The sequence below is a fragment of the Triticum aestivum genome, chromosome 5B (genome assembly GCF_018294505.1).
Source record: "Triticum aestivum cultivar Chinese Spring chromosome 5B, IWGSC CS RefSeq v2.1, whole genome shotgun sequence".
Lineage (NCBI taxonomy): Eukaryota > Viridiplantae > Streptophyta > Magnoliopsida > Poales > Poaceae > Triticum > Triticum aestivum.
In genome coordinates, this window is record NC_057807.1 from 573,311,810 (window position 1) to 573,336,015 (window position 24,206).

Consider the following 24,206-nt stretch of genomic DNA (forward strand, 5'->3'; position numbering starts at 1 on the left):
GGCGATCACATCGACTCTGGAACCATTCCCGACGCGCATCCTCACCTCGTCCTTTGCCAGTCTCCGCTTATTCCGCAGCTCCTGCTGTGAGTTACAAATATGAGCAACGGCACCGGTATCAAATACCCAGGAGTTACCACGAGTACTGGTAAGGTACACATCAATTACATGTATATCGAATATACCTTTAGTGTTGCCGGTCTTCTTATCCGCTAAGTATTTGGGGCAGTTCCGCTTCCAGTGACCCTTCCCCTTGCAATAAAAGCACTCAGTCTCAGGCTTGGGTCCATTCTTTGACTTCTTCCCGGCAACTGGCTTACCAGGCGCGGCAACCTCTTTGCCGTCCTTCTTGAAGTTCTTCTTACCCTTGCCCTTCTTGAACGTAGTGGTCTTATTGACCATCAACACTTGATGTTCTTTCTTGATTTCAACCTCTGCTGACTTTAGCATAGAAAATACTTCAGGAATGGTCTTTACCATCCCCTGCATATTGTAGTTCATCACAAAGCTCTTGTAGCTTGGTGGGAGCGACTGAAGGATTCTGTCAATGACTGCCTCATCAGGGAGGTTAATATTCAGCTGGGTCATACGGTTGTGCAACCCAGACATCTTGAGTATGTGCTCACTGACAGAACTATTTTCCTCCATCTTACAACTATAGAACTTGTCGGAGATGTCATATCTCTCGACCCGGGCGTGAGCTTGGAAAACTAGTTTCAGCTCCTCGAACATCTCATATGCTCCGTGATGCTCAAAACGCTTTTGGAGCCCCGGTTCTAAGCTGTAAAGCATGCCGCACTGAACGAGGGAGTAATCATCAGCACGAGACTGCCAAGCATTCATAATGTCTTGGTTCTCTGGGACGGGAGCGTCACCTAGCGGTCCTTCTAGGACATATTGTTTCCTGGCAGCTATGAGGATGATCCTCAGGTTCTGGACCCAGTCCGTATAGTTGCTGCCATCATCTTTCAGCTTGGTTTTCTCTAGGAACGCGTTGAATTTCATGTTGACATGTGCGTTGGCCATTTGATCTACAAGACATATTTGCAAAGGTTTTAGACTAAGTTCATGATAATTAAGTTCTAATCAAATTATGAACTCCCACTCAGATTAGACATCCCTCTAGTCATCTAAGTGTTACACGATCCGAGTCGACTAGCCCGTGTTCGATCATCACGTGAGACGGACTAGTCATCATCGGTGAGCATTCTCATGTTGATCGTATCTTCCATACGACTCGTGTTCGACCTTTCGGTCTCCGTGTTCCGAGGCCATGTCTCTACATGCTAGGCTCGTCAAGTTAACCCTAAGTGTTTTGCTGTGTAAAACTGTCTTACACCCGTTGTATGTGAACGTAAGAATCTATCACACCCGATCATCACGTGGTGCTTAGAAGCGACAAACTTTAGCAACGGTGCACAGTTAGGGGAGAACACTTCTTGAAATTGTTGTAAGGGATCATCTTATTTACTACCGTCGTCCTAAGTAAACAAGATGCATAAAACATAATAAACATCACATGCAATTATATAAAGTAGTGACATGATATGGCCAATATCATATAGCTCCTTTGATCTTCATCTTCGGGGCTCCATGATCATCTTGTCACCGGCATGACACCATGATCTCCATCATCATGATCTCCATCATCGTGTCTTCATGAAGTTGTCACGCCAACGACTACTTCTACTTCTATGACTAACGCGTTTAGCAATAAAGTAAAGTAAGTTACATGGCGTTCTTCAATGACACGCAGGTCATACAAAAATAAAGACAACTCCTATGGCTCCTGCCGGTTGTCATACTCATCGACATGCAAGTCGTGAATCCTATTACAAAGAACATGATCTCATACATCGCAATTCATCATTCATCACAACTTCTGGCCATATCACATCACATGATCAATTGCTGCAAAAACAAGTTAGACGTCCTCTAATTGTTGTTGCATCTTTTACGTGGCTGCAATTGGGTTCTAGCAAGAACGTTTTCTTACCTACGAATAACCACAACATGATTTTGTCAACTTCTATTTACCCTTCATAAGGACCCTTTTCATCGAATCCGCTCCAACTAAAGTGGGAGAGACAGACACCCGCCAGCCACCTTATGCAACTAGTGCATGTCAATCGGTGGAACCGGTCTCACGTAAACGTACGTGTAAGGTTGGTCCGGGCCGCTTCATCCCACAATGCCGTTGAAGGAAGAAAAGACTAGTAGTGGCAAGTAAGTTGACAAGATCCACGCCCACAACAAAATTGTGTTCTACTCGTGCAAAGAGAACTACGCATAGACCTAGCTCATGATGCCACTGTTGGGGAACGTTGCAGAAAATTAAAATTTTTCCTACGGTTTCACCAAGATCCATCTATGAGTTCATCTAAGCAACGAGTCAAGGGGAAGAGTTTGCATCTACATACCACTTGTAGATCGAGTGCGGAAGCGTTCAAGGGGATGGTGACGATGGAGTCGTACTCGACGTGATTCGGATCACCGATGACCAAGTGCTGAAGGGACATCACCTCCGCGTTCAACACACGTACGGGACGGACGACGTCTCCTCCGTCTTGATCCAGCAAGGAGGAAGGAGAGGTTGGGGAAGGCAGCTCCAACGGCAGCACGACGGCGTGGTGTAGTTGGTGCAGCAGTACTCCGACAGAGCTTCGCCAAGCACGTACGGAGGAGGAGAGGTGTTGGGGAGGGGAGGGGCTGCGCCTTAAGTTGTGTCCAGCAGCCCTCCCCTCACCCCTCTATATATAGGAGGAGAGGGGCAAGGGGGCCGGCCCTCTAGGGGAAACCCTAGAGGGGGGCGGCGGCCAAAGGGTGGGGGCTTGCCCCCCAAGCAAGGGGGGTGCGCCCCCTTTAGGGTTCCCCCCCCTAACCCTAGGCGCATGGGCCCAAGGGGGGGGGCGCCAAGCCCACTAGGGGCTGGCTGCTATCCCTACGCAGCCCAAGTGGCCCCCCGGGAGGGGTGGTCCCTCCCGGTGGACCCCCGGAACCTCTCCGGTGGTCCCGGTACAATACCGGTATGACCCCGAAACTTTTCGGTGTCTGTTTAATAACTTCCCATATATAAAACTTTACCTCCGGACCATTCCGGAACTCTTCGTGACGTCCGGGATCTCATCCGAGACTCCGAACAACATTCGGTGAACACATACTTGTCTTCCTGATAACCCTAGCATCACCGAACCTTAAGTGTGTAGACCCTACGGGTTCGGGAGACATGCAGACATGACCGAGACTCTCCGGTCAATAACCAACAGCGGGATCTGGATACCCATGTTGGCTCCCACATGCTCCTCGATGATGTCATCGGATGAACCACGATGTCGAGGATTCGATCAAACCCCGTATACAATTCCCTTTGTCAATCGATACGTTACTTGCCCGAGACCCGATCGTCGGTATCCCAATACCTTGTTCAGTCTTGTTACCGGCAAGTCACTTTACTCGTACCGTAATGCATGATCCCGTGATCAACCACTTGGTCACTTTGAGCTCATTATGATGATGCATTACCGAGTGGGCCCAGAGATACCTCTCCGTCATACGGAGTGACAAATCCCAGTCTCGATCCGTGTCAACCCAACAGACACTTTCGGAGATACCTGTAGTGTACCTTTATAATCACCCAGTTACGTTGTGACGTTTGATACACCCAAAGCACTCCTACGGTATCCGGGAGTTACACGATCTCATGGTCGAAGGAAGAGATACTTGACATTGGAAAAGCTCTAGCAAATGAACTAATCGACCTTTGTGCTATGCTTAGGATTGGGTCTTGTCCATCACATCATTCTCCTAATGATGTGATCCCGTTATCAACGACATCTAATGTCCATAGCCAGGAAACCATGACTATCTGTTGATCACAACGAGCTAGTCAACTAGAGGCTCACTAGGGACATATTGTGGTCTATGTATTCACACGTGTATTACGATTTCCGGATAATACAGTTATAGCATGAATAAAAGACTATTATCATGAACAAAGAAATATAATAATAATACTTTTATTATTGCCTCTAGGGCATATTTCCAACAGTAAGCACGTTGGTTAATGCACTTGAAAACAAAATGTTGAAGTTGCCATGTTAGCCCAATATAGTACAAAAAAGCAATGAAACCACATCTGAATCGATAACCTGAAAACAGGCACAGTGTGTTCAGATATCACAAAAGTCATTGTGGCAAAACGAAAAAATTGCGTCCGTAGTACAATGAAAATGCCACATTGTACTGACTGTAACATGGCAACAGACATGATATGGCATCTGGCACAATTGGTACGCAAATGTGGTTGCCATATTATGCAGCCAATTTGCCACACTGTCATATATGCATTGTGGCAACATACATTGTGTTCACATTCTATTTGCCACATGATTATACAATCCAAGTGGCAAACACGCACACTCGATGTGCACATTAGTTGCCGTCCAGTGCAGCTGGATGCCGAAACTGCATTGACTACCGATTGTGGCAACTATCAAAGTGTGGAAACTATAACAAGTAATTCAGAAAAAATTAGATATCACAATGAAAAAGCATGTTTGTGGTTACTATCATATAAATTCAGCAAAATTTAGTTTGCCACATGGAAGAGCGTGGGTGTGGCAACTATCATAGTCATTCAATAAAATTAGTTGCCATATGTGAAAGCTTGAATGTGGCAACTATGACAGACATTTTCAGTATTTTGTTGCCGCAAAGGAAAACACGTTTGTGGCAACTATCACATTTGTTCAGGGAGTTTAGTTACCACACATTTGTTCACGTTCAGTCATTCTGCCAAGTTCGCCTCGTTCTACAGTTTCAAAACCAAACTAACTAGATCTAGGTTTCAGTGGCAACTACTTCGACTTCAAAATCACCCTCAAAATTCTCGCACGAACTGACTGCAAACACAAATTCGAACCAATGCGCATCAAAACAAACCGGGGGACACCTTCCAAATCCATGCGCAAGACTAGTGCGTGCCTCCGAACAGGCATAACCGCACCGACGATGCCGCCGCGGCGGCGGCGACGAAACTGCCCAGTGCCACCAAAAAATGGCTAGCAGGCAACTTCGGCGCCGGCGGGAACGCCGACGCACCGCCGAATCGCCAGAATCTCTAGGAATCGATCTAGGAATCGAACAGGGAGGGAAAGGGGAAAAATGCAGGAAGTGGTTGCGAGAGATGAAGCGAGCATTACCTTCAACCTGCACGGATTCCGGCGAAGCTGCTCCGCTCCGGCGAGCACCATCGACGGCCGCGAACACCGTCGATTGTTCCGCCTCCGCCGTCGCCTTCTCCTCCAGGGGTTTCAAGTGCGAGTGGGTTGCGCCAGTAAATGCGTCGCGGGTAAGTAAATGGAACCGTGAGGGAGAGGGTGGAGGGGTGTGCGACGTGTTTGACGTCAACCGCGGTCGGAGCGTGGCGTGCGGGCGCATGGCAGTTCCACCGCACGCCTCTGAGTGGCAACCGCTGACCACGGGATGGCAACCACCAAGCGGGCGAACTGACTCGCACACCACACACGAGACTCGTCCTACGTGGCGCCGAAAACCGGCCTGTTTGCTACAAGATTCGTGCGTACAGAAGCCAACAAAGATGCTTGCGTGTGGTTGGGATGGTGAACGCCCACACGTGTGGGCGTTAACATTATCGAAAAAAAACATGAATGTCCACAAGACATATTGCCCGCGATCGCAAAAAAAAAAAATTAGATCAAAATTCAAAATAGAGAAGAGAAAAAGAACAAATCCATCATGAATAGTGTTGAAAGAAGACAAAAGCAAAAATGACATTGTTCATATCTGAATTTGTCTTTTAGATTTCTTTTTGTGTATTTCAAATTTTGATCTGAAATTTTTTAGGGGTTCTAGACATGTGTTGGAACATCCATGATTCCTTTAGATTTTTATGACATGTTTAAATTTAAGTTTTGCAAGTTGGTACGATGGTATCACCTTATACTTTTTCATGTGGCAAAATGGATAAAAATAACCTCGAGACCCAACTAGTTCACAAAGTGAATCCTGGATGAAATTTTCTCACACCGCTGACCCTTTTGTGTAACCCGACATGTCGATGCTACGCTACGCTACACTACACTATGTATCGCCTGACTCTTGAATCCTGATGCTATGTATAGCCTGACTCCTGAATCCTGATGAGCGTGGCACCCAGGAGCCAAGCCGGGCCCCATCCTTGGTTGTGCAGGGCCCAGCCGACAGGCGCTATGCTACCACACTTTGTGAAATAGTTTCGCCACATGTTATGTATACTTCCTCTTTATTCCGATTGGTCCCGAAAATATACACGCCTGTCCGGCTATTTCCGGCAAGTCCCCTCCTGATTGCGCCTTGCGGCCTCTGTAAGCGCCGCTCCCACACCGTATGGCTTGGTCGCCTTGCCGGGGGCATCCGCCGCCTCCGCCTCCACCGCGGCAGCCGCGTCCTCCCCCGTCACCGCCTTGCCCGAAGGCAGCTTCGCCGTCGCGTTCCACTGACACACACAACAGACATGCATCCGGTGAGAGATGCAAGACAAGTGGCTGCCCCGCAGTCCGCAGATGTATGTACGCATGCATGTTCGTGGTCGTGTGGAGGACTGCACGTACCTTGAGGACGTCTCCGATGGTGATCTTGTCCTCGGCGTGCGCGGCCGTGGCGTTGGCATCCGCCGCAGCCTGCGCCTGAGCGGCGATCCCGGCAGGGATGTCCACTCCGGTGCCGACGGCCCGCACCTCCGCGGCGCGTATGGCCGCGGCGTCGGATCTCTCCACGGGGTCATCCCCAACGGCCCGTGCCGCCGCCTCCAGCGCCTCCGAGATCTTGACCTTCGTGTCCTGCTCTTCGTCGACGACCGCGCGGCAGCCCCCGTGCGCAAGCCGCTCGTCGTCGCTCGGGGCGACGGTCACGGCTGCGTCGAACACCCAGCCGGGGCTACAGGTGTCGATTTCGGTGTAGGTTTGGCAATCTACTTTGCCTTTGGCCTGCGCCATGGCTCTGGCTTCTGTGTTCAGCTGCCTCTCGCGCGGGCGCTTCCCGTCGTGTGCGGCGGGTGGTGTACACTAGCGGCTGAGTTTATAGAACGGCCGCGGCAGTAAAGCCGGGGACGTGGTCGGGAATGACACGTGGTGATACGTGTCAGCTGGGAATCTACTGCCACTTTGTTGTAGGGCATGCTCGACGACACCTGGCTCGAGGCAAAATGCCCCTGATACAGCCGCGTCACCTCAGCTTTTACTTTGACGAAACCAGCCACGTCGAGCCATTTCATTGTCACCGCTGAAGAACCATCAAAAGGCGGCGGGGTTTTCTGTTCGGATTGGGGAACCATCAACTACTTCCTTTTTTCCAAAATAAATGTTTTTTTAGTAACTTTAGTGTACAGTTGTATCAAGGTTGGGACACTTATTTTAAGACGAAGGAAGTATGTTCAAGTTGCGTAGAAAAAATTGATGAAAATTGACTATTTCAGTCATTAGGTTTCGATCCAACGGTAGGGCGGAATTTTCTTCCTCCCAGCGGTAAGCTAGGTGCTGAGCCGCGGCCAAGCTTCCGCCTCTACATGCCGGTGCATTGCTGCCAGTTCTTATCGGGCATGACCTGCCGGACGGGTGCTTAGATTAAGATCGTTCCTACTATTCTTGTTATGGACAATTCATAGAATTTACAAAAATGATTCGCTAGTTCTATTTGCTTCATTTTTTTCATATGTATATTCTTTTACACCCTTCGTACTTGTTGAGTATAATGTATATTAGAAAGTATAGGATAGCTTAGAATTTGTTCCTGACTTGTCTTGTACTCCAAGTTGATCATTGTATTCCTATATATATGCCCACGAAGCTCAAGCAATACATCAAACTATTCCGCCAATTCCCTCTTTCCCTTCTAACATGATATCAATTTCCGGGTTCTAAACCCTAGCCGCCGCCGCTTCCGCACCCGCGCACCGCCCCTGGGGCGGTCGGCCTCCATGACCGCCGCCGGGGGCTGCGCCGCCCGTACCTAGGGTTCGTCCGTTGGCCGTGTTGGTCGGCTGTCCTAGAGAGTCTTTTTCCCGAGCCCTTGCTCCGGGTTTTTTCGCTCTCTCGCCGGTCGTTTTGATCGGTGTTTTTCTTTTTGGTTTTCCGATCTAATCTTGATCCGTTTGCGTCGCCCGCCACGGCCGTCGACCCGCGCGCGCCTCTACTCCGACACCAGTGCGACCGGCCGGCTACTTCACCGACCCGGCGGCTTCGCGCGTCTGCCCGCTGGTCGCCCCGACCCGACGGCCTCGCGTCATGTGGCGGCCCTTCACCGCTGCCGTTCACGCGCCGGCTCGCCCGTCGATCTACGCTGGCCATCACCGCCCTACTCCGACCGGGACTCCTGTATCACCCCGATCCGGCGGCCTCGCGCCATGCGGCGGCCAATCATAGCCGCCCTGCCGCCCGCCGTCATCGGCTTCATCTCGGACTCCGCCGCCACCCCGCCTTCACCGAGCGGCGTCCCCGACCTCGCGCGCGATCGGCTTGATCACCCGCTCGCCGCGGCGATCCGCCACATCTACGCCGCGCGACCGACCTGTCCCGTCGGTTACGCGCGCCTCCGCAGGTCCCGTGAAGATCGTCCCCGAATTCAGCGCGCCTCTCCACCGATCGAGCATTGGGCTGCCGCTACGTCGCCCCGTCGGGCCGCAGCGCCGCCGCCCCATGGTTCTCCTCGCGGCTGCATCGACCCGTGTGTCGCCGCTGCGTCGCCCCTTCGGGTCGTAGTGTCACGATACGCGGTCCCCGCCGTCGCCCCGAGGCCGTCCCCGCAGCTGCTGTCGTGGTTCTAAGTCTGACAGTAGTGTAGGGGGTACTAAGGAGAGGCAAGATTATAGCTATGGAGTTGTTGTGCACACAAGAGTTTTACGAGTTCATGCCCTTCTCGGAGGAAGTAACAGCCCTACACCTCGGTGCCTGGAGGCGGTCGACTGGATTATATGTGTGAGAGTTACAGGGGTGCGAACCCTTCTGCCAGTGAAGGGGGGTGGCTTATATAGAGGATGCCAAGACCCCAGCCAGCCCACGTAGCGGAGGGTTTAAAGTACATTAAGGCCAGGCGTTACTGGTAACGCCTTACATAAAGTGTCATCATGACCATAAAGACTACTTAATTACAGACCGTTTGGATATAGAGTAGATCTTGAACTCCTGGTGGTCGAGTGAGTCTTCATGGTCGAGTGTCTTCAAGTTCGTCGAGTGTCTTCCAGTCAGTCGAGCGGAGTCCCTCTAGGTCGACTGGAAGACGGCTTCTTCTAAAGATGTCCTCGGGAGGGTACCTTGGACAGGTCCATGACCCTACCCCAGGTACATGACTTCATCATTAGCCCCCGAATGGATCGAGGTTTGAGTGAGGAAGAAGTTGGTAATCTTTCCGACCTGTTTTCTGGTGCTATAAATGTGTCTTACTCTGGATCAATGACTTTTAAGTGAGGGTGTCAACTTTTCTTTCAGTCGCCTTGATCCATTCTTTATATCTGTCGAGTGAACTTTATGAACTTGGAGATTTCCGAGCGACGGATCGCAGGAGATCTTCCGTCTGACAAGTTGCCCTGCGGTTAGCGGATTTAGTGGGATCCGAATTTCGGGAAGCGCGCGAAGCGGAGAAGGCCGCGGTACTCGGATGGGATAAGGCAGAGATGCCTCGATTCCCACGCCGCCTTTTTCGCCACGTATCGCTCGCGCGACTGTTTCGGGATTTGACGGGATTGCCCGGGCCTACCAGTCAGCCACTCGGAAGCGACTCCATATAAGGAACCGGGCGGAGGTTTTTGAACAGTGCTCCCTCATTTTCCCCTCCCCCGTCTTCAGATTCATCCGCTTGCGCTTGCCATCTGTTCAGCGCCGCTGCTCCGTTCCAGCCTCGTCGGCGACAATGGTGAAAGAGAAGACGGCGGCTTTGGAGCGGGCGAAGAAGGCGACGGCGAAGGCGAAGGGGAGAGCGACCAGTCGGGGCGGATCCTCGTCGCGGTCCCGCCTGCCGCAAGGTTGGATCCAGGGGGATTGGATCCGCTCGACCATCACCCAGAAGGATCTCGACGACCTGGCCAACGAAGGGCTGATCGAGCATGGGCAGCGAGGCTTCCGGGGACGGAGTGGCAGCCGCAGCCTCAGGAGGGTGAGTGTGTCCTCTTAGCGACTCATGTCGATCGTGGGTTTTCTCTGCCGCCGCATCTTTTCTTTCGGGGGTTTCTGAACTTCTTCGGGGCTCAGCTCCACCACTTCACACCCAATTCCATTGCCTATCTCGCCGCTTTCGTGTCTTTGTGCGAAAACTTCTTGGGTTGTCGGCCGCACTGGGGCCTTTTCAAACACATATTCACTTGTCGCTCTCAGACGGTGAAAAAGGCTAATCCAAATGACGAGAGAACCCAAGTAATCCAGATGTGTGGGGGTCTTGGGGTCCAGATGAGGAGTAAGAGTGCTTTTCCAGCTATGACCCTTCCCGAGTCAGTTAGAGGGTGGCAGTCGACCTGGTTCTATTGCCAAGACCAGTCGACGCCAGGCAGTCTATTGGGCTCCCTCCCTTCTCCATGAGTCGAGTGAACAAGCCGTCTTCTCTGAAAGTAGTTCCGGAGGAGAAGGCTCAGGTTAAAATGTTGATGGAGCGTGTAGTCCAACTCATTCGCGACGGTGTGACTGGCATGGATCTTCTGGAGGTTTTCCTTCGACGGCGCATCCAGCCACTCCAATAGCAGGGCCACCCGATGTGGTTGTACTCTGGTACTGAAGACACCACTCGGTTCCACCCAGAGGAGGCCGACGATGTCACACTGGAGAGGTGGATGACTGCCATCACAGGGAACAAGGACAACCCTCGTGGGGCCAGGAGGATCCCGCCACTCGACCAGTCTTATGAACCAGACAAGGTATGACCACTTATCTCTGACTGTAATCATGTTTCGTCCATTCTGTTTTGCTGCAGATCAGTCGATCGACTTTTGTCTTGTTTGTTGTCCTTCAGGCTACCACTGAGTTGTATTCGATGCCCAACGGGGCGCAAGCACAGACCGAGGAGGAGGAAGGAAGTGGAGGTGAAAGTCAGGAGGAGTGGGAAAATCGGATGGCGATGAGGGTGATGAAGATGCAGGCTCCGATGAGGAGGAGGAGGAAGAGGAGGAGGAAGTTGCACCTCCCGTTCTGAAAGAAGGTCCAAGCTTGCCCATGACCCTGCGGTCGAGCGCGGAAAGGGGGCCGCGCCTGTTGTGCAATCGACCAAGCGTCCTCGGACGACCTCTCCAGCGCCGACTGAGAAAGCGCCAAAGCAATCTCGAGTGGTGCCGTCAAAGCCGACGAAGGCTTTGCCGAAGATGAAGATGGTGATTCCCACTATTTCTGGGTAATGACATAACTTGTGTCTTCTTGTTTCTTATGGATTTATTCTTGGTCGATTCGTCAGCTGACCGACTGATTTCTGAAACTGCAGTGCAGCTACTTCTGATACCTCGGCCAGATCTGAAGATCAAGAAATGGAGGATGCCATCACTTCCAACCCTGGTATGACCTTTGAAGTTCCATTTTCAGTCGGTGGGATCTTCGTTTTTAACTTTGACTCTTTTCTGCAGCTCCATCTAATATCATCATTGATCTTCCTGATGATGATGAAGACGAGGAACCACTGAGGCAGAGGAGGAATAGGAGAGCGTCTGCTGGCAAGGCAGCTCAGGTCGTATCAGCACCTGAGACGTTGGTTGCGGAGGGGACAACGTCACTCGGCCTACCGTATCCTTTGCGGTGCCGCTGACGAGTGCTCGCCCTTCGTCGTCGAGTGCTGGTCAGCCTTCACTTTTCTCTACCCACCACGTCCCTGAAGACCAAGCAAGCGCTGCTAAAGAAGCCATACGCCAGGCGGGGGTTATGATGGAGCAAGTGAAGGCGATCCGAGACGCCAGTCAAGCAGCTTATGACGCCAGTTCAGCCCTTCAGAGCAATGTTCAGGTTGGTCGATCACTGCCTGTTCTGTTAGGATATGGTATCTGAAAACTTTTCTTTCTGAAAATCTTAGTATCTGTCGTACGCCCACTGGGTGTGTCGATTGAGATTCTGGATTGGTGGGGGCACGCTGAGTGCACCCACTGGGTGTAGTCCCCAAGGCTATGGTCGACTGCTGGCAGTGGACCATAGTCTTTATGTCTTGAGTTTTTTTTCATTACTGTCTTCACTCGATCTGGTCGAATGGAATCATGAACCAGTGGGGGCACGCTGAGTGTACCCACTGGGTGTAGTCCCCGAGACTGTGGTCGACTGATGGCAGTCGACTATGGTCTGAAGAACACACTCTCTCTTTTTTTTGGTCGACTAACCGACTCCGAGTCTAGCTGATAGAACTAGTGGGGGCACGCTGAGTACACCCACTGGGTGTAGTCCCCGAGACTACAATTGAATGTTTAGATTCAGCTGTAGTCTTAGAAATACTACGATTTTTCTCTTAGTCACTCGGAAGTGACCTATCTTTGACGTCCGTCGATTGGTTTTTTGCAGAAATCTTGCGAGCTTGCAGCTCGTTATACTGAATTGGAGAACAAGCATATCCAACTCGAACTTGATCTGAAGCTTGTCCAGGAGAACTTCACGAAGGCGAAGGAGGAGGCAAAAGGTATGTTTGGTGAGAATCTTGACGACTGCCTTTGCTTCTTGTCCATCCCCGAGTCTGATCTTACTTTGATTTTACAGATAAACTGAGGGATTCTCTGAAGAAGAAGGATCTTGACCTCGCTGAGGCGCAGAAAGCAGCTTCCGAGAAGACCAGGCTCGTAGAAGAAAAGTTGGCTTCGATCAACAAACTTGAAGAGGAAAACACTAATCTGAAAGTTGCTCTCGATGTGGCCAACCAGGAGGTCACTCGACTGAAGAATGACAAGATGGTCCTGAGTGACAAAGCTAGCGAACTGGTGGGAAAGAAGAATGATCTGGAGGCTTATCTGGGAGGACTCGCCAAGAAGCTATTCCTCATGCTTGAAGGTAACCCTTTGTATCTGACAGGCTTTTTAATTTTGGCCTCACCACCAAATTGCTGTCTTAACTTTGGGGTTGTGTCTACAGAGTTCTGCCAGAACTTTGAGGAGGAGACTGGTCGACTGGAGACGAGCCTAGATCCCATCAACTCTCCTGTGAAGGATGAAACTGCCATGAACGTGCTCCAACTCGAGTCTCGTGTTGCTGCCGTTGTTGACTATCTTGCAAGGCTGAAGGTTGCGACGACATGCATCGACACGACGCTCTGCCCAGGAGAAGCACTTCAGAATGACCTTGAGTCCCTGATGACTCAACTGAACGAAGTTCCAAGTCGAGTGCAAGAATGGAAGAAGTCTTCTTCCAGGTGCGGTGCCGATGTTGCTCTATCTCTGGTCCGTGTTCACTGCAAGGATGCGTGAGATGACAAGCTGGCAGCTCTCAAGGTGGCCAATACCAAGAAGCATGACTTCCGATCCTTCATGGAGACCTTCATCGCTGCTGCCACTCGAATCGCAGATGGAATCGACCTGGACGAGTTTGTTGCGCCTTCCAGCCCTCCATAGGAGGGGTAAAAAACTTCTATGCTTGATGCTTTAAATTTGCCTCGGAATGCCAAGTGGTTTTTGTAACCGACAAACTTTAACAGGCTTGGTGCCTGAGCACTTCTGGATCCGTAAGACGTTATCTGAACTTAGGTTTGTCATTGAATATGTTTGCTTCTGCCTTCGAACGATCATCATCCTTTGCTTGGAATATATACTAGTGTTTGTGATGCTCTTTTGTAGGTAGGGACGAAGCACAAATTGCAATCGACTTTACTCGTCATGCTTAGGCGAGCGCTGGGCTGCCGCTAAGCCCCCGAGTGGGAGGTTTGCTCTCCACTCGACATGATTTTCAAAAACTTAGGCGAGCACTGGGATGCAGCTAAGCCCCCGAGTGGGAGGTTTGTTCTCCACTCGGTAGGATTTTAAAAAACTTAGGCGAGCATTGGGCTGCAGCTAAGCCCCCGAGTGGGAGGTTTGCTCTCCACTCGGTAGGATTTTCAAAAACGTAGGCGAGCACTGGGCTGCAGCTAAGCCCCCGAGTGGGAGGTTTGCTCTCCACTCGGTAGGATTTTCAAAAACTTAGGCGAGCACTGGGCTGCAGCTAAGCCCCCGAGTGGGAGGTTTGCTCTCCACTCGGTAGGATTTTCAAAAACTTAGGCGAGCACTGGGCTGCAGCTAAGCCCCCGAGTGGGAGGTTTGCTCTCCACTCGGTAGAATTTTCAAAAACTTAGGCGAGCACTGGGCTGCAGCTAAGCCCCCGAGTGGGAGGTTTGCTCTTCACTCGGTAGGATTTTCAAAAACTTAGGCGAGCACTGGGCTGCAGCTAAGCCCCCGAGTGGGAGGTTTGCTCTCCACTCGGTAGGATTTTCGTGGCGTAGTCCTGGAGGAGAAGGTAGCAGTCGACCTGCGCTACGTCCTCCTTGCGGAGCGCATGTTGTATTTGTGGCGTAGCTCAGAAGGAGAAGGTAGCAGTCGACCTGCGCTTCGTCCTCCTTGCGGAGTGCATGTTGTATTTGTGGCGTAGCTCGGAAGGAGAAGGTAGCAGTCGACCTGCACTTCGTCCTCCTTGCGGAGCGCATGTTGTATTTGTACTTAGGCAAACACTAGGTTGCAGCTAAGCCCCCGAGTGGGAGGCTGGCTCACCACTCGGCAGGATTTTGTTTTAAACTTAGGCGAGTACTTTGACTGCAGCTAAGCCTCCGAGTGGAAGGCTGGCTTACCACTCGGTAGGATTTTGTTTAAACTTAGGCGAAACGGATTCGCGGCTAAGCCTCCGAGTGGAAGGCTGGCTTACCACTCAGTAGGAATTTGTTGAAACTTTAGGCGAAACGGATTCGCAGCTAAGCCTCTGAGTGGAAGGCTGGCTTACCACTCGGTAAGGATTTTTGTTGAAACTTAGGCGAAACGGATTCGCAGCTAAGCCTCCGAGTGGAAGGCTGGCTTACCACTCGGTAGGGATTTTTTTGCAAACTTAGGCAAAACGGATTCGCAGCTAAGCCACCCATTGGGGGACTGATTTATGTGAACAAAAGTAATAACAATCACTGGGAAAATTATGAAACTCTTGTCTTTGATAAATAAACTACAGAAGTACTTTTATTACAACTCATCCGAGTGAATACTTAAGTATAAAAGGGGCAGAGCAGATCCGCATTCCAAGCTCGTGGATCATCAATCTGGTGATCGGCATTGTAAATACGGTATGCTCCGTTGTGGAGAACTTTGGTAACAATGAAGGGGCCTTCCCAAGTAGGGGCGAGTTTGTGTGGCTTCTGTTGGTCCACTCGGAGGACCAAGTCTCCTTCTTGGAAGGCTCGGCTCTTCACATTTCTGGCGTAGAATCGACGCAAGTCTTGCTGATAGATGGTCGATCGGATCATGGCCATCTCTCTTTCTTCTTCTAGAAGGTCGACTGCATCCTGCCGGGCTTGTTCTGCTTCAGCTTCAGAGTAGAGCTCGACTCGCGGTGCATTGTGAAGCAGGTCACTTGGCAGAACCGCCTCAGCTCCGTAGACCAGAAAGAACGGAGTCCTCCCAGTCGACCGATTTGGAGTAGTCCTCAATCCCCAAAGAACTGATGGAAGTTCGTCGACCCACGCGCCTGCTGCGTGCTTGAGGTCGCGCATCAACCGGGGTTTCAGTCCTTTGAGAATTAGGCCGTTTGCTCTTTCTGCTTGTCCATTCGACTGGGGGTGGGCGACTGAAGCGTAGTCGACTCATGTGCCTTGGGAAGCGCAGAAAGCTTTGAATTGATCGGAGTCGAAGTTTGACCCATTATCAGTGATGATGCTATGCGAAACTCCATATCTGAATATTAATTCTCTGATGAAGCTGATGGCAGTGCCAGCATCAAGATTTTTAATGGGCTTGGCTTCGATCCACTTGGTGAACTTGTCGACTGCCACCAGTACATGGGTGAAGCCGCTCCTGCCAGTTCTCAGTGGTCCAACCATATCTAAACCCCAAACAGCGAAAGGCCAGACTATCGGGATGGTCTTCAAGGCTGAGGAGGGTTTGTGTGACATGTTGGAGTAGAACTGACATCCTTCACACTTGTCGACTATCTCTTTCGCTATTTCATTTGCTCTGGGCCAGTAAAAACCCGCTCGGTATGCTTTAGCCACAATGGTCTAAGAGGACGCATGATGGCCACAGGTCCCCGAGTGGATGTCGTTGAGAATCATTTGACCCTCTTCCGGTGTTATGCATTTCTGGCTGACTCCATTCGTACTTTCTCTGTATAACTGTCCCCTCATGACAATAAAGGCTTTGGATCGACGGACAACCTCTCGAGCCTCTTCTTCATTCTCTGGGAGCTCTTTCCTTAGAGTATACGCGATATAGGGCACTGTCCAGTCGGGAGTGATAACCAGAACTTCCATGATTAAATCGACCACAGCTGGGACCTCGACTTCAGTCAGATCTGTGGCGCTTTTTGGCTGCGGGTCTTCTTCATTGAAAGGGTCTTCTTGAACTGGCGGCGTGTGAACATGCTCCAAAAACACGCCACTCGGGATGGCTTCTCTTTTGGAACCTATCTTCGCCAAGTCATCGGCTGCTTGATTTTTCAGTCGGGGGACATGATGTAGCTCTAATCCCTCAAATTTCTTCTCCAGCTTTCTGACTGCATTGCAGTAACCAGTCATGGCTGGGCTTCTGACGTCCCACTCCTTCATCACTTGGTTAACCACTAAGTCTGAGTCACCGTAGACCATGAGGCGACGGACGCCGAGTGAAATGGCCATACGCAACCCATACAAGAGTGCTTCGTATTCTGCTTCATTGTTGGAGGAATCAAAGTGAATCTGGAGTACATATCTGAGCTTATCTCCTCGGGGGGAAACCAACACTACCCCGGCACCGGAACCATTCAGCATTTTAGAGCCATCGAAGAACATAGTCCAGTGCTCCGAGTGAACTTGAGTCGGTAACTGCTGTTCAGTCCACTCGGCGAGGAAATCTGCTATTGCTTGGGACTTGATAGCTTTCTTTGCCTCAAATCTGATATCCAGGGGAAGAAGTTCAATCGCCCATTTTGCCACTCGGCCAGTTGCATCTCTGTTGTGCAGAATCTCTGATAAGGGGGCGTCGCTGACGACTGTGATGGTATGGTCAGAGAAGTAGTGAGCAACTTTCTTCGTGGTCATATAGATCCCATATACAAGCTTCTGATAATGAGGGTATCTTTGCTTTGATGGGGTTAGGACTTCAGAAATGTAATATACTGGGCGCTGAACTTTGAAGGCTTTCCCTTCTTCTTCCCGCTCGACCGTAAGTACAGTACTGACGACTTGTCCTGTGGCTGCAATGTAAAGCAGCAAAGGCTCTTTGCTGATCGGGGCAGCAAGCACCGGCTGGGTGGAAAGCAGGGTTTTTAACTCTGCAAACGCTGCGTCAGCTTCAGGAGTCCACTCGAACTTGTCTGACTTCTTCATCAGTCGGTAAAGAGGCAATGCCTTCTCACCGAGAAGAGAGATGAATCGACTTAAAGCGGCCAAGCAACCAGTAAGCTTCTGAACATCGTGCACACGCACAGGTCGTTTCATTCGGAGTATAGTGCCCACTTTCTCTGGGTTTGCATCGATTCCTCGTTTGGAAACGAGAAAACCGAGTAACTTTCCACCAGGAACTCCGAATGTGCACTTGGATGGGTTAAGCTTGATATCATACCTCCTGAGCTTGGCAAAGTTTCAGTGAGGTCAGTCAGCAGGTCGGAGCCTTTCCATGACTTGACCACAATGTCATCCATGTACGCTTCCACATTCCGACTGATTTGAGTGAGCAAACACTTCTGAATCATCCTCATGAACGTGGCTCCGGCATTCTTGAGGCCGAATGGCATGGTGACATAACAGAAGCACCCGAATGGGGTGATGAAAGCTGTTTTGATCTCATCGGGCCCAAACAGATGGATCTGATGGTACCCGGAATAAGCGTCTAAGAAAGACAGTCGCTCACATCCCGCAGTCGAGTCGACTATTTGGTCGATGCGGGGAAGAGGAAAATGATCTTTCGGGCAGGCCCAATTGATATGTTTAAAATCAATGCACATGCGAAGCGAATTGTCCTTTTTGGGGACCATGACGACATTGGCGAGCCACTCGGAGTGGTAAATCTCTCGGATAAACTCTGCTGCTAAGAGTCGAGCCACTTCTTCGCCAATGGCCTTCCTTTTCTGGACGGCGGACCGTCGCAGATGTTCCTTGACAGGTTTTGCCTTTGAATCGACTCGCAGATGATGCTCAGCCAGTCCCCTGGGTACACCCGGCATGTGAGAAGGTTTCCATGCAAAGATGTCCCAGTTCTCACGGAGGAACTGGATGAGCGCTTCTTCCTATTTGGGGCCGAGTGTTGTGGAGATATGAGTCGGAGCAGCGTTGGGGTCGGTGGGTGGATGTGAACTGGTTTTGTCTCACCGGACGACTGGAACGCTGATTCCGTAGCAGGCTTTTTGGCTCGCAACAAATCACTCGGGTCCGCATTCCTCTGGTGTTCCTGCCACTCTTCTGCCACCATCTGAGCATCGGCAATGTTTGAGCCTTTCTGGAAGCACTCTTCTGCCTTCTTGCGATTACCAGTGATAGTGATCACGCCTTTAGGGCCAGGCATCTTTAATTTGAGGTACACGTAACATGGTCGGGCCATAAAACGTGCATAAGCTGGCCTGCCCAAAATAGCATGGTAGGCACTCTGGAAATCTACAACCTCAAATGTCAGCTTCTTTTTGCGGAAGTTTTTGGAATCACCAAAAACCACATCAAGAGAAATCTGGCCGAGTGACGCGGCCTTCTTGCCAGGAATGACTCCATAGAAACTCATGTTGCTTGTGCTGAGTCTGGACATCGGAATGCCCATCCCTTTCAGCGTCTCAGCGTACAGTATATTCAAACTACTGCCGCCATCCATCAACACTTTAGTCAGTCGAGTTCCCTCAATGACTGGGTCGACCACCAGAGCTTGCCTCCCAGGGGTAGCTATGTGCGTCGGGTGATCAGACTGGTCGAATGTGATGGCGGTTTGAGACCACTTCAGATAATTGGGTGTTGCCGGAGCAACCATATTCACCTCTCGGTTTATAACTTTCAGTCGGTTTTTGCTCTCAACGTCAGCAAAAATCATCAGGGTGGAATTGACCTGCGGATATTCTTCGTCACTGTCCTCCTTGTCCTCGACTTTGTCCGACTCTTTTTCCTTATCCTTGTGTTGCTTCCCTTGGAACTGCTGTATCAGGAGTCGACACTGCCGAGTGGTATGCTTCGGGTAAATGAAGTTACCCTCTTCATCTTTCTTCGTGTGGATGTGACACGGTAAATCCATCACGTCGTTTCCTTCTTTATCCTTTACTTTTTTGGGGTTCCAAGGCCCTTGGGCTTTCCTTTGAACTTTCCTTGAGTCACGGCCAGGGCTTCTCCAGGAGCAGCTGGCTCGGCTTTCCGCTTTTGCTTCCGACTGGAGTTCCCTCCTCCGGTTTCCTGGGCGACTGACTTATGCTTGCCGCTCCGGAGCCGATCCTCTTCCTCACCATTGGCATATTTGGTGGCTATTTCCATCATTCGACTCAGAGACATGTCTCCGGTTCGACCGAATTTCAGGCTTAGCTCTCTGTACTTTACGCCCTCCTTGAAGGCGCAGACTGCCTGGTGATCAGATACATTCTCTACTGTGTTATGCAATGTGATCCATCTCTGGATGTAATCTCTCAAAGTTTCATTCGACTTCTGCACACAAGATTGTAGCTCTATCAGTCCTGCTGGTCGCTTGCATGTTTCTTCGAACGTTCTGACAAACACTCGGGAAAGGTCTTCCCACATGTAAATGCTGCTGGGCGTCAACTGATTCAGCCATGCTCTGGCTGACCCTTCCAACATAAGAGGCAGATGCTTCATGGCCACCTCGTCATTTCCGCCGCCGATCTGAACAGCCACTCGGTAGTCCTCAAGCCAAGTATCGGGCTTAGACTCACCGTTGAACTTGCTGACTCTAGTCGCCAACCTGAAGTTGGGAGGAATCACTGCGGCTCGTATGGCTCTGCTGAAGCACTCTGGTCCGGAGACATGCACTCGGCTGCTGACGGGTACATCTCTGTCATTGCCCTCTTTGTGAGCTCTGTTCCGGTCGACCAGACCTTGAACGATGATGGATCTCGCATCAAAGCCTGGTTCTCCGGGGTTGACCGGGATCCTTCGTCTGCCACTGTGCTGGCGTCTATCATCCTGCTGTCGAGGCACATAAGATCCACCCCTTGGGGGAGGAGTGGGCACTCGACGTCGATCGTTGCAATCGAATCGGTGATCATACTGCTCATAGTTCATGTACTGATCATGCCGGTCACCATGCCCTTCACGCCTCGGGGGCGATCTGGGGCTGCCATGGATCTGCTGTGAATCCTGTTCCGCGACTGCGATACAGCTGAATTCTGATCTCCTGCTGCCCGGAGCAAATCTCTGATCTACATCAAGCCTCTGCCAGCCTCTGACTGGGAAGGCTGAATCGATTCCGCTATACGGGCTGCAGCTGCTAAATTCTGAATTGGAGTTTGATATACCTGAGTCGGAGGTGGAAAGAGCTGGCGTCGACTGGAGTCTGGAATCCGTTGCCGCGCGCGCTCGTCGAGTGCCCGCTGAAGGTTCTCCAGTCGAGTGCGCTCAGCCAGGTTGGCCAAGCGCGCGTCCTCCAAGGCGCGAGCCTCAGGGGTTTCTCCAATGATCGGAGTGTGAAGCGCATCCATGTTCCGGCGGCGAAGCTCTTCCCTCTGCTGCGAATTGAGGGGCTCGGGGAGGTATTCCTCATGGACGTGCGACGGATCGCCTCCGCCGTTGCCTCCCTCGGCACCGGGAAAGCCGGGGGGAACGTGCGGTCCATTGACCATCAGGATCTCCGCCGCTGGATCACTGCTGTCGCACTCGGATGCAGTCTCTGCGGAGCCAGTCGACAGGTCGAACAGGCCGTAGAGAGATTCGTCGGGCTCGATTGCCGCGACTTGGGCGGTGGTCGACTGGCGAGCCACCGCATGCCTCACCCACCGCTGAAGCCTCGACCGACCGGAGCGCTTACGCCGGCGGGAAGCTGGGAGGGAGGATGACACGAAAACCGGCCGATACTGGGTCGACGGTTGCCGCAGAAGGACGCCGCGGACGCACGCTCGAAAGTGCGTAGCTCCGCGGACTGGGAGCGCGTCGACGTCGAGCGGAGCCTCCTGCAGCCAGGCAGAGTCGTCGGCGACGAACGTGAGCGCGCCGAGACGGATCTCGCGGCCCTCAACCAAAACTCCACCTGAAACCATGATGATGGGAATCAGAAAAATTGCAACTTCTCCAATAAGTCGCTAAGACACCTGCCCCACGGTGGGCGCCAACTGTCGTGGTTCTAAGTCTGACAGTAATGTAGGGGGTACTAAGGAGAGGCAAGATCCTAGCTATGGAGTAGTTGTGCACACAAGATTTTTACGAGTTCAGGCCCTTCTCGGAGGAAGTAACAGCCCTACGTCTCGGTGCCCGGAGGCGGTCGACTGGATTATATGTGTGAGAGTTACAGGGGTGCGAACCCTTCTGCCAGTGGAGGGGGTGGCTTATATAGAGGATGCCAAGACCCCAGCCAGCCCACGTAGCGGAGGGTTTAAAGTACATTAAGGCCAGGCGTTACTGGTAACGCCTTACATAAAGTGTCATCATGACCATAAAGACTACTTAATTACAGACCGTTTGGATACAGAGTAGATCTTGAACTCCTGGTGGTCGAGTGAGTCTTCATGGTCGAGTGTCTTCAAGTTCGTCGAGTGTCTTCCAGTCAGTCGAGTGGAGTCCCTCTAGGTCGACTGGAAGATGGCTTCTTCTAAAGATGTCCTCGGGGAGGGTACCTTGGACAGGTCCATGACCCTACCCCAGGTACATGACTTCATCAGTTGCACCGACTCGCGAACCGCCGTTGCGTCGCCCCTTCGGGCCGTAGCATTGCGGCCCGCGGTCCCTGCCGCCGCCCCGAGGTCTTCCCGCCGTCGCCCCGACCCTCCTGCCGCCGCTGCGTCGCCCCTTCGGGCTGTAGCGCCGCGGCCCGCGGTCCACTCCATCGTCACCGCGCGTCTACCTCTCGTGGTATGCACCGCGCCGTCTCCCTTGGCGTGGGAACGCCACCGTCCGCGCCGGTCTTGGTCATGTTGTCAGGGTTTTTCGCCTACTTCGAGCACCGCCGCCGCACTCCTAATCTAGCCGCGGCCGCCGCCGTCAGGCCGCCGCTGCTGCTACCCCTGTAGCCGCCACCACCACCCATACACCCTCCTTCGTCTTCGTATAGCATCAGCCCGTCGTCACCGTCGCCGTTATCTACCCCGACCGCTTCATCTACTCCGACAACCGTCATCGAGTCCTTCTCTGCTGGCCTCTCCGACTTCTTCGACATGGCGTATAGCTCGTGCAGGTCCCATTCTATGCATGCCCAGTGCTGGCAACACCGCCGCGTGTCTTCGTCCACGACGTGTCCTCGGGCCTGGCAAGCCTGGTGCGGCGCTTCGTCAACTTTGTCTTCGTCGGTCTACGCATGCCTAGTGCTGGCGACACCGACACGTGCCTTCGTCTACGATGTGTTCCCGGGGTTGGCAACCCCGGCGCGACGCGTCATCAACATCATCTCCTTCCTGGCGCACCACTACTTCGACACCACTGCGCCCACGACTAACTCGGTGCCTCCTTGCGCCCGCGGCTCCACGACAACTTCCTAGACACCGGCTACCCCGACTCGACATCGACCACGGTATTCTTCACACGGCTACCTCGACCAGGGCTCCACCACCCACGCTCTCGGCTACAACGACAAACGGCAAAAAGGGCTACCCCTGCTTGAGCAACCTCGTCGGTTTTCACTCCAGCCACGACTCCGCGGTGCATGTACCGTTGCGACTGTGGGGGGGTGTCCGTCGGCTTGCCTTCGGATTCTTCTCCAGTCTCACCGTCTGCATCGCTACCGTTGTGACTATGGGGGGATGTTGAGTATAATGTATATTAGGAAGTATAGGATAGCCTAGGATTTGTTCCTACCTTGTCTTGTACTCCAAGTTGGTCATTGTACTCCTATATATATGCCCACAAGGCTCAAGCAATACATCGAACTATTCCGCCAATTCCCTCTCTCCCTTCTAACAATACCGATACATCATGCATCTTAGAGCATGATTAATAGTATAGCCAGTTACTGGCTATATGATCTTGTTACTGGTTAATAATACAATATTCGTATATAAATATATATTTACCATTTTGTTGATACATGACCCACCTCACTCTCTCATAACATGTCCATGAGCACATGTTGTAGCCGGATGTTAATCAGTAGTCCGCTTCTCTTCTCTTTTCTGCTCTCTCCTCCAACTCATTAAATATATAATATTTAAAACCTTACAACCACCTACATCATTCTATTGTACTTGGTCTTATGTTGTACACTGCTATCAAGCCGGGGGGAAACTGAGAGAACTTGATGTTTATTTGCTAATGAAATACCATTGCACGCTGTGCTAGTTAGTCTAAAGTCATTGTAAGCATACATGCCCCCACATCTTCTATTGGTTGTTTTCTTTATTTAGACCAAGAAACAAGAAATAAGATAGAAGTCAATGCACCAGACCTAAACGTTTTGGGAATATTTGGTTTTCATAATGTGCCTAATGCACGGGTACAGAGGGAGTATTATGAATAGATGGAAATGGCAAGATGAAATTGCACAAATACACAACTTTTTGGCCTGAGGTAACATAAAACCCAACTCTAGGGGAGTTCAACAGAAAACCACAGCTCCAAAACTAGTTGGTAACGAAAAACACAAAACAACCAGTTTTATCTTACAAAAACTGACCAAATTTTAAATGTCTAGGCTAAATTGGTTGAAAATCCCCTAGATTGATCATTTCAGAATTCAGATGTTCCGATTACTGTAATTAATTTAGTTTTTTAACTCTGATTTTTTTAAGGGAAATTACAAAAAAATTCAAAAATTGAAAATAGTTGGGCTAAATTAGTTGCAAATTTCCCAAATTGTTCATTTAAGATTGAACCCATATGTCATAATTCTCCTTAACTGACTAATCAGAGCAAATTTGTGTTTTTTTACCGATTAGTTATGGAGTTGTGATTTTCTGTTAAAGTTCTCTGGGATTGTGGCTCTGTGTTACCTCCGCACCAGAACCTAG

At 51.2% G+C, this 24,206-nt stretch overlaps 1 protein-coding gene across 1 annotated transcript; it reads right to left on the reverse strand.

The window, feature by feature from the left end:
• Nucleotides 1–6,266: 6,266 nt before the first annotated feature.
• Nucleotides 6,267–7,043, reverse strand: LOC123116967 (late embryogenesis abundant protein D-34). Its single transcript, XM_044537829.1, has 2 exons — nucleotides 6,612–7,043; nucleotides 6,267–6,496 (listed from the first exon to the last, which is right to left on the reverse strand). The coding sequence occupies exons 1-2, from the start codon at nucleotides 6,993–6,995 to the stop codon at nucleotides 6,323–6,325; spliced, it is 558 nt and encodes a 185-aa protein (XP_044393764.1). The 5' UTR covers nucleotides 6,996–7,043; the 3' UTR covers nucleotides 6,267–6,322.
• Nucleotides 7,044–24,206: the final 17,163 nt, after the last annotated feature.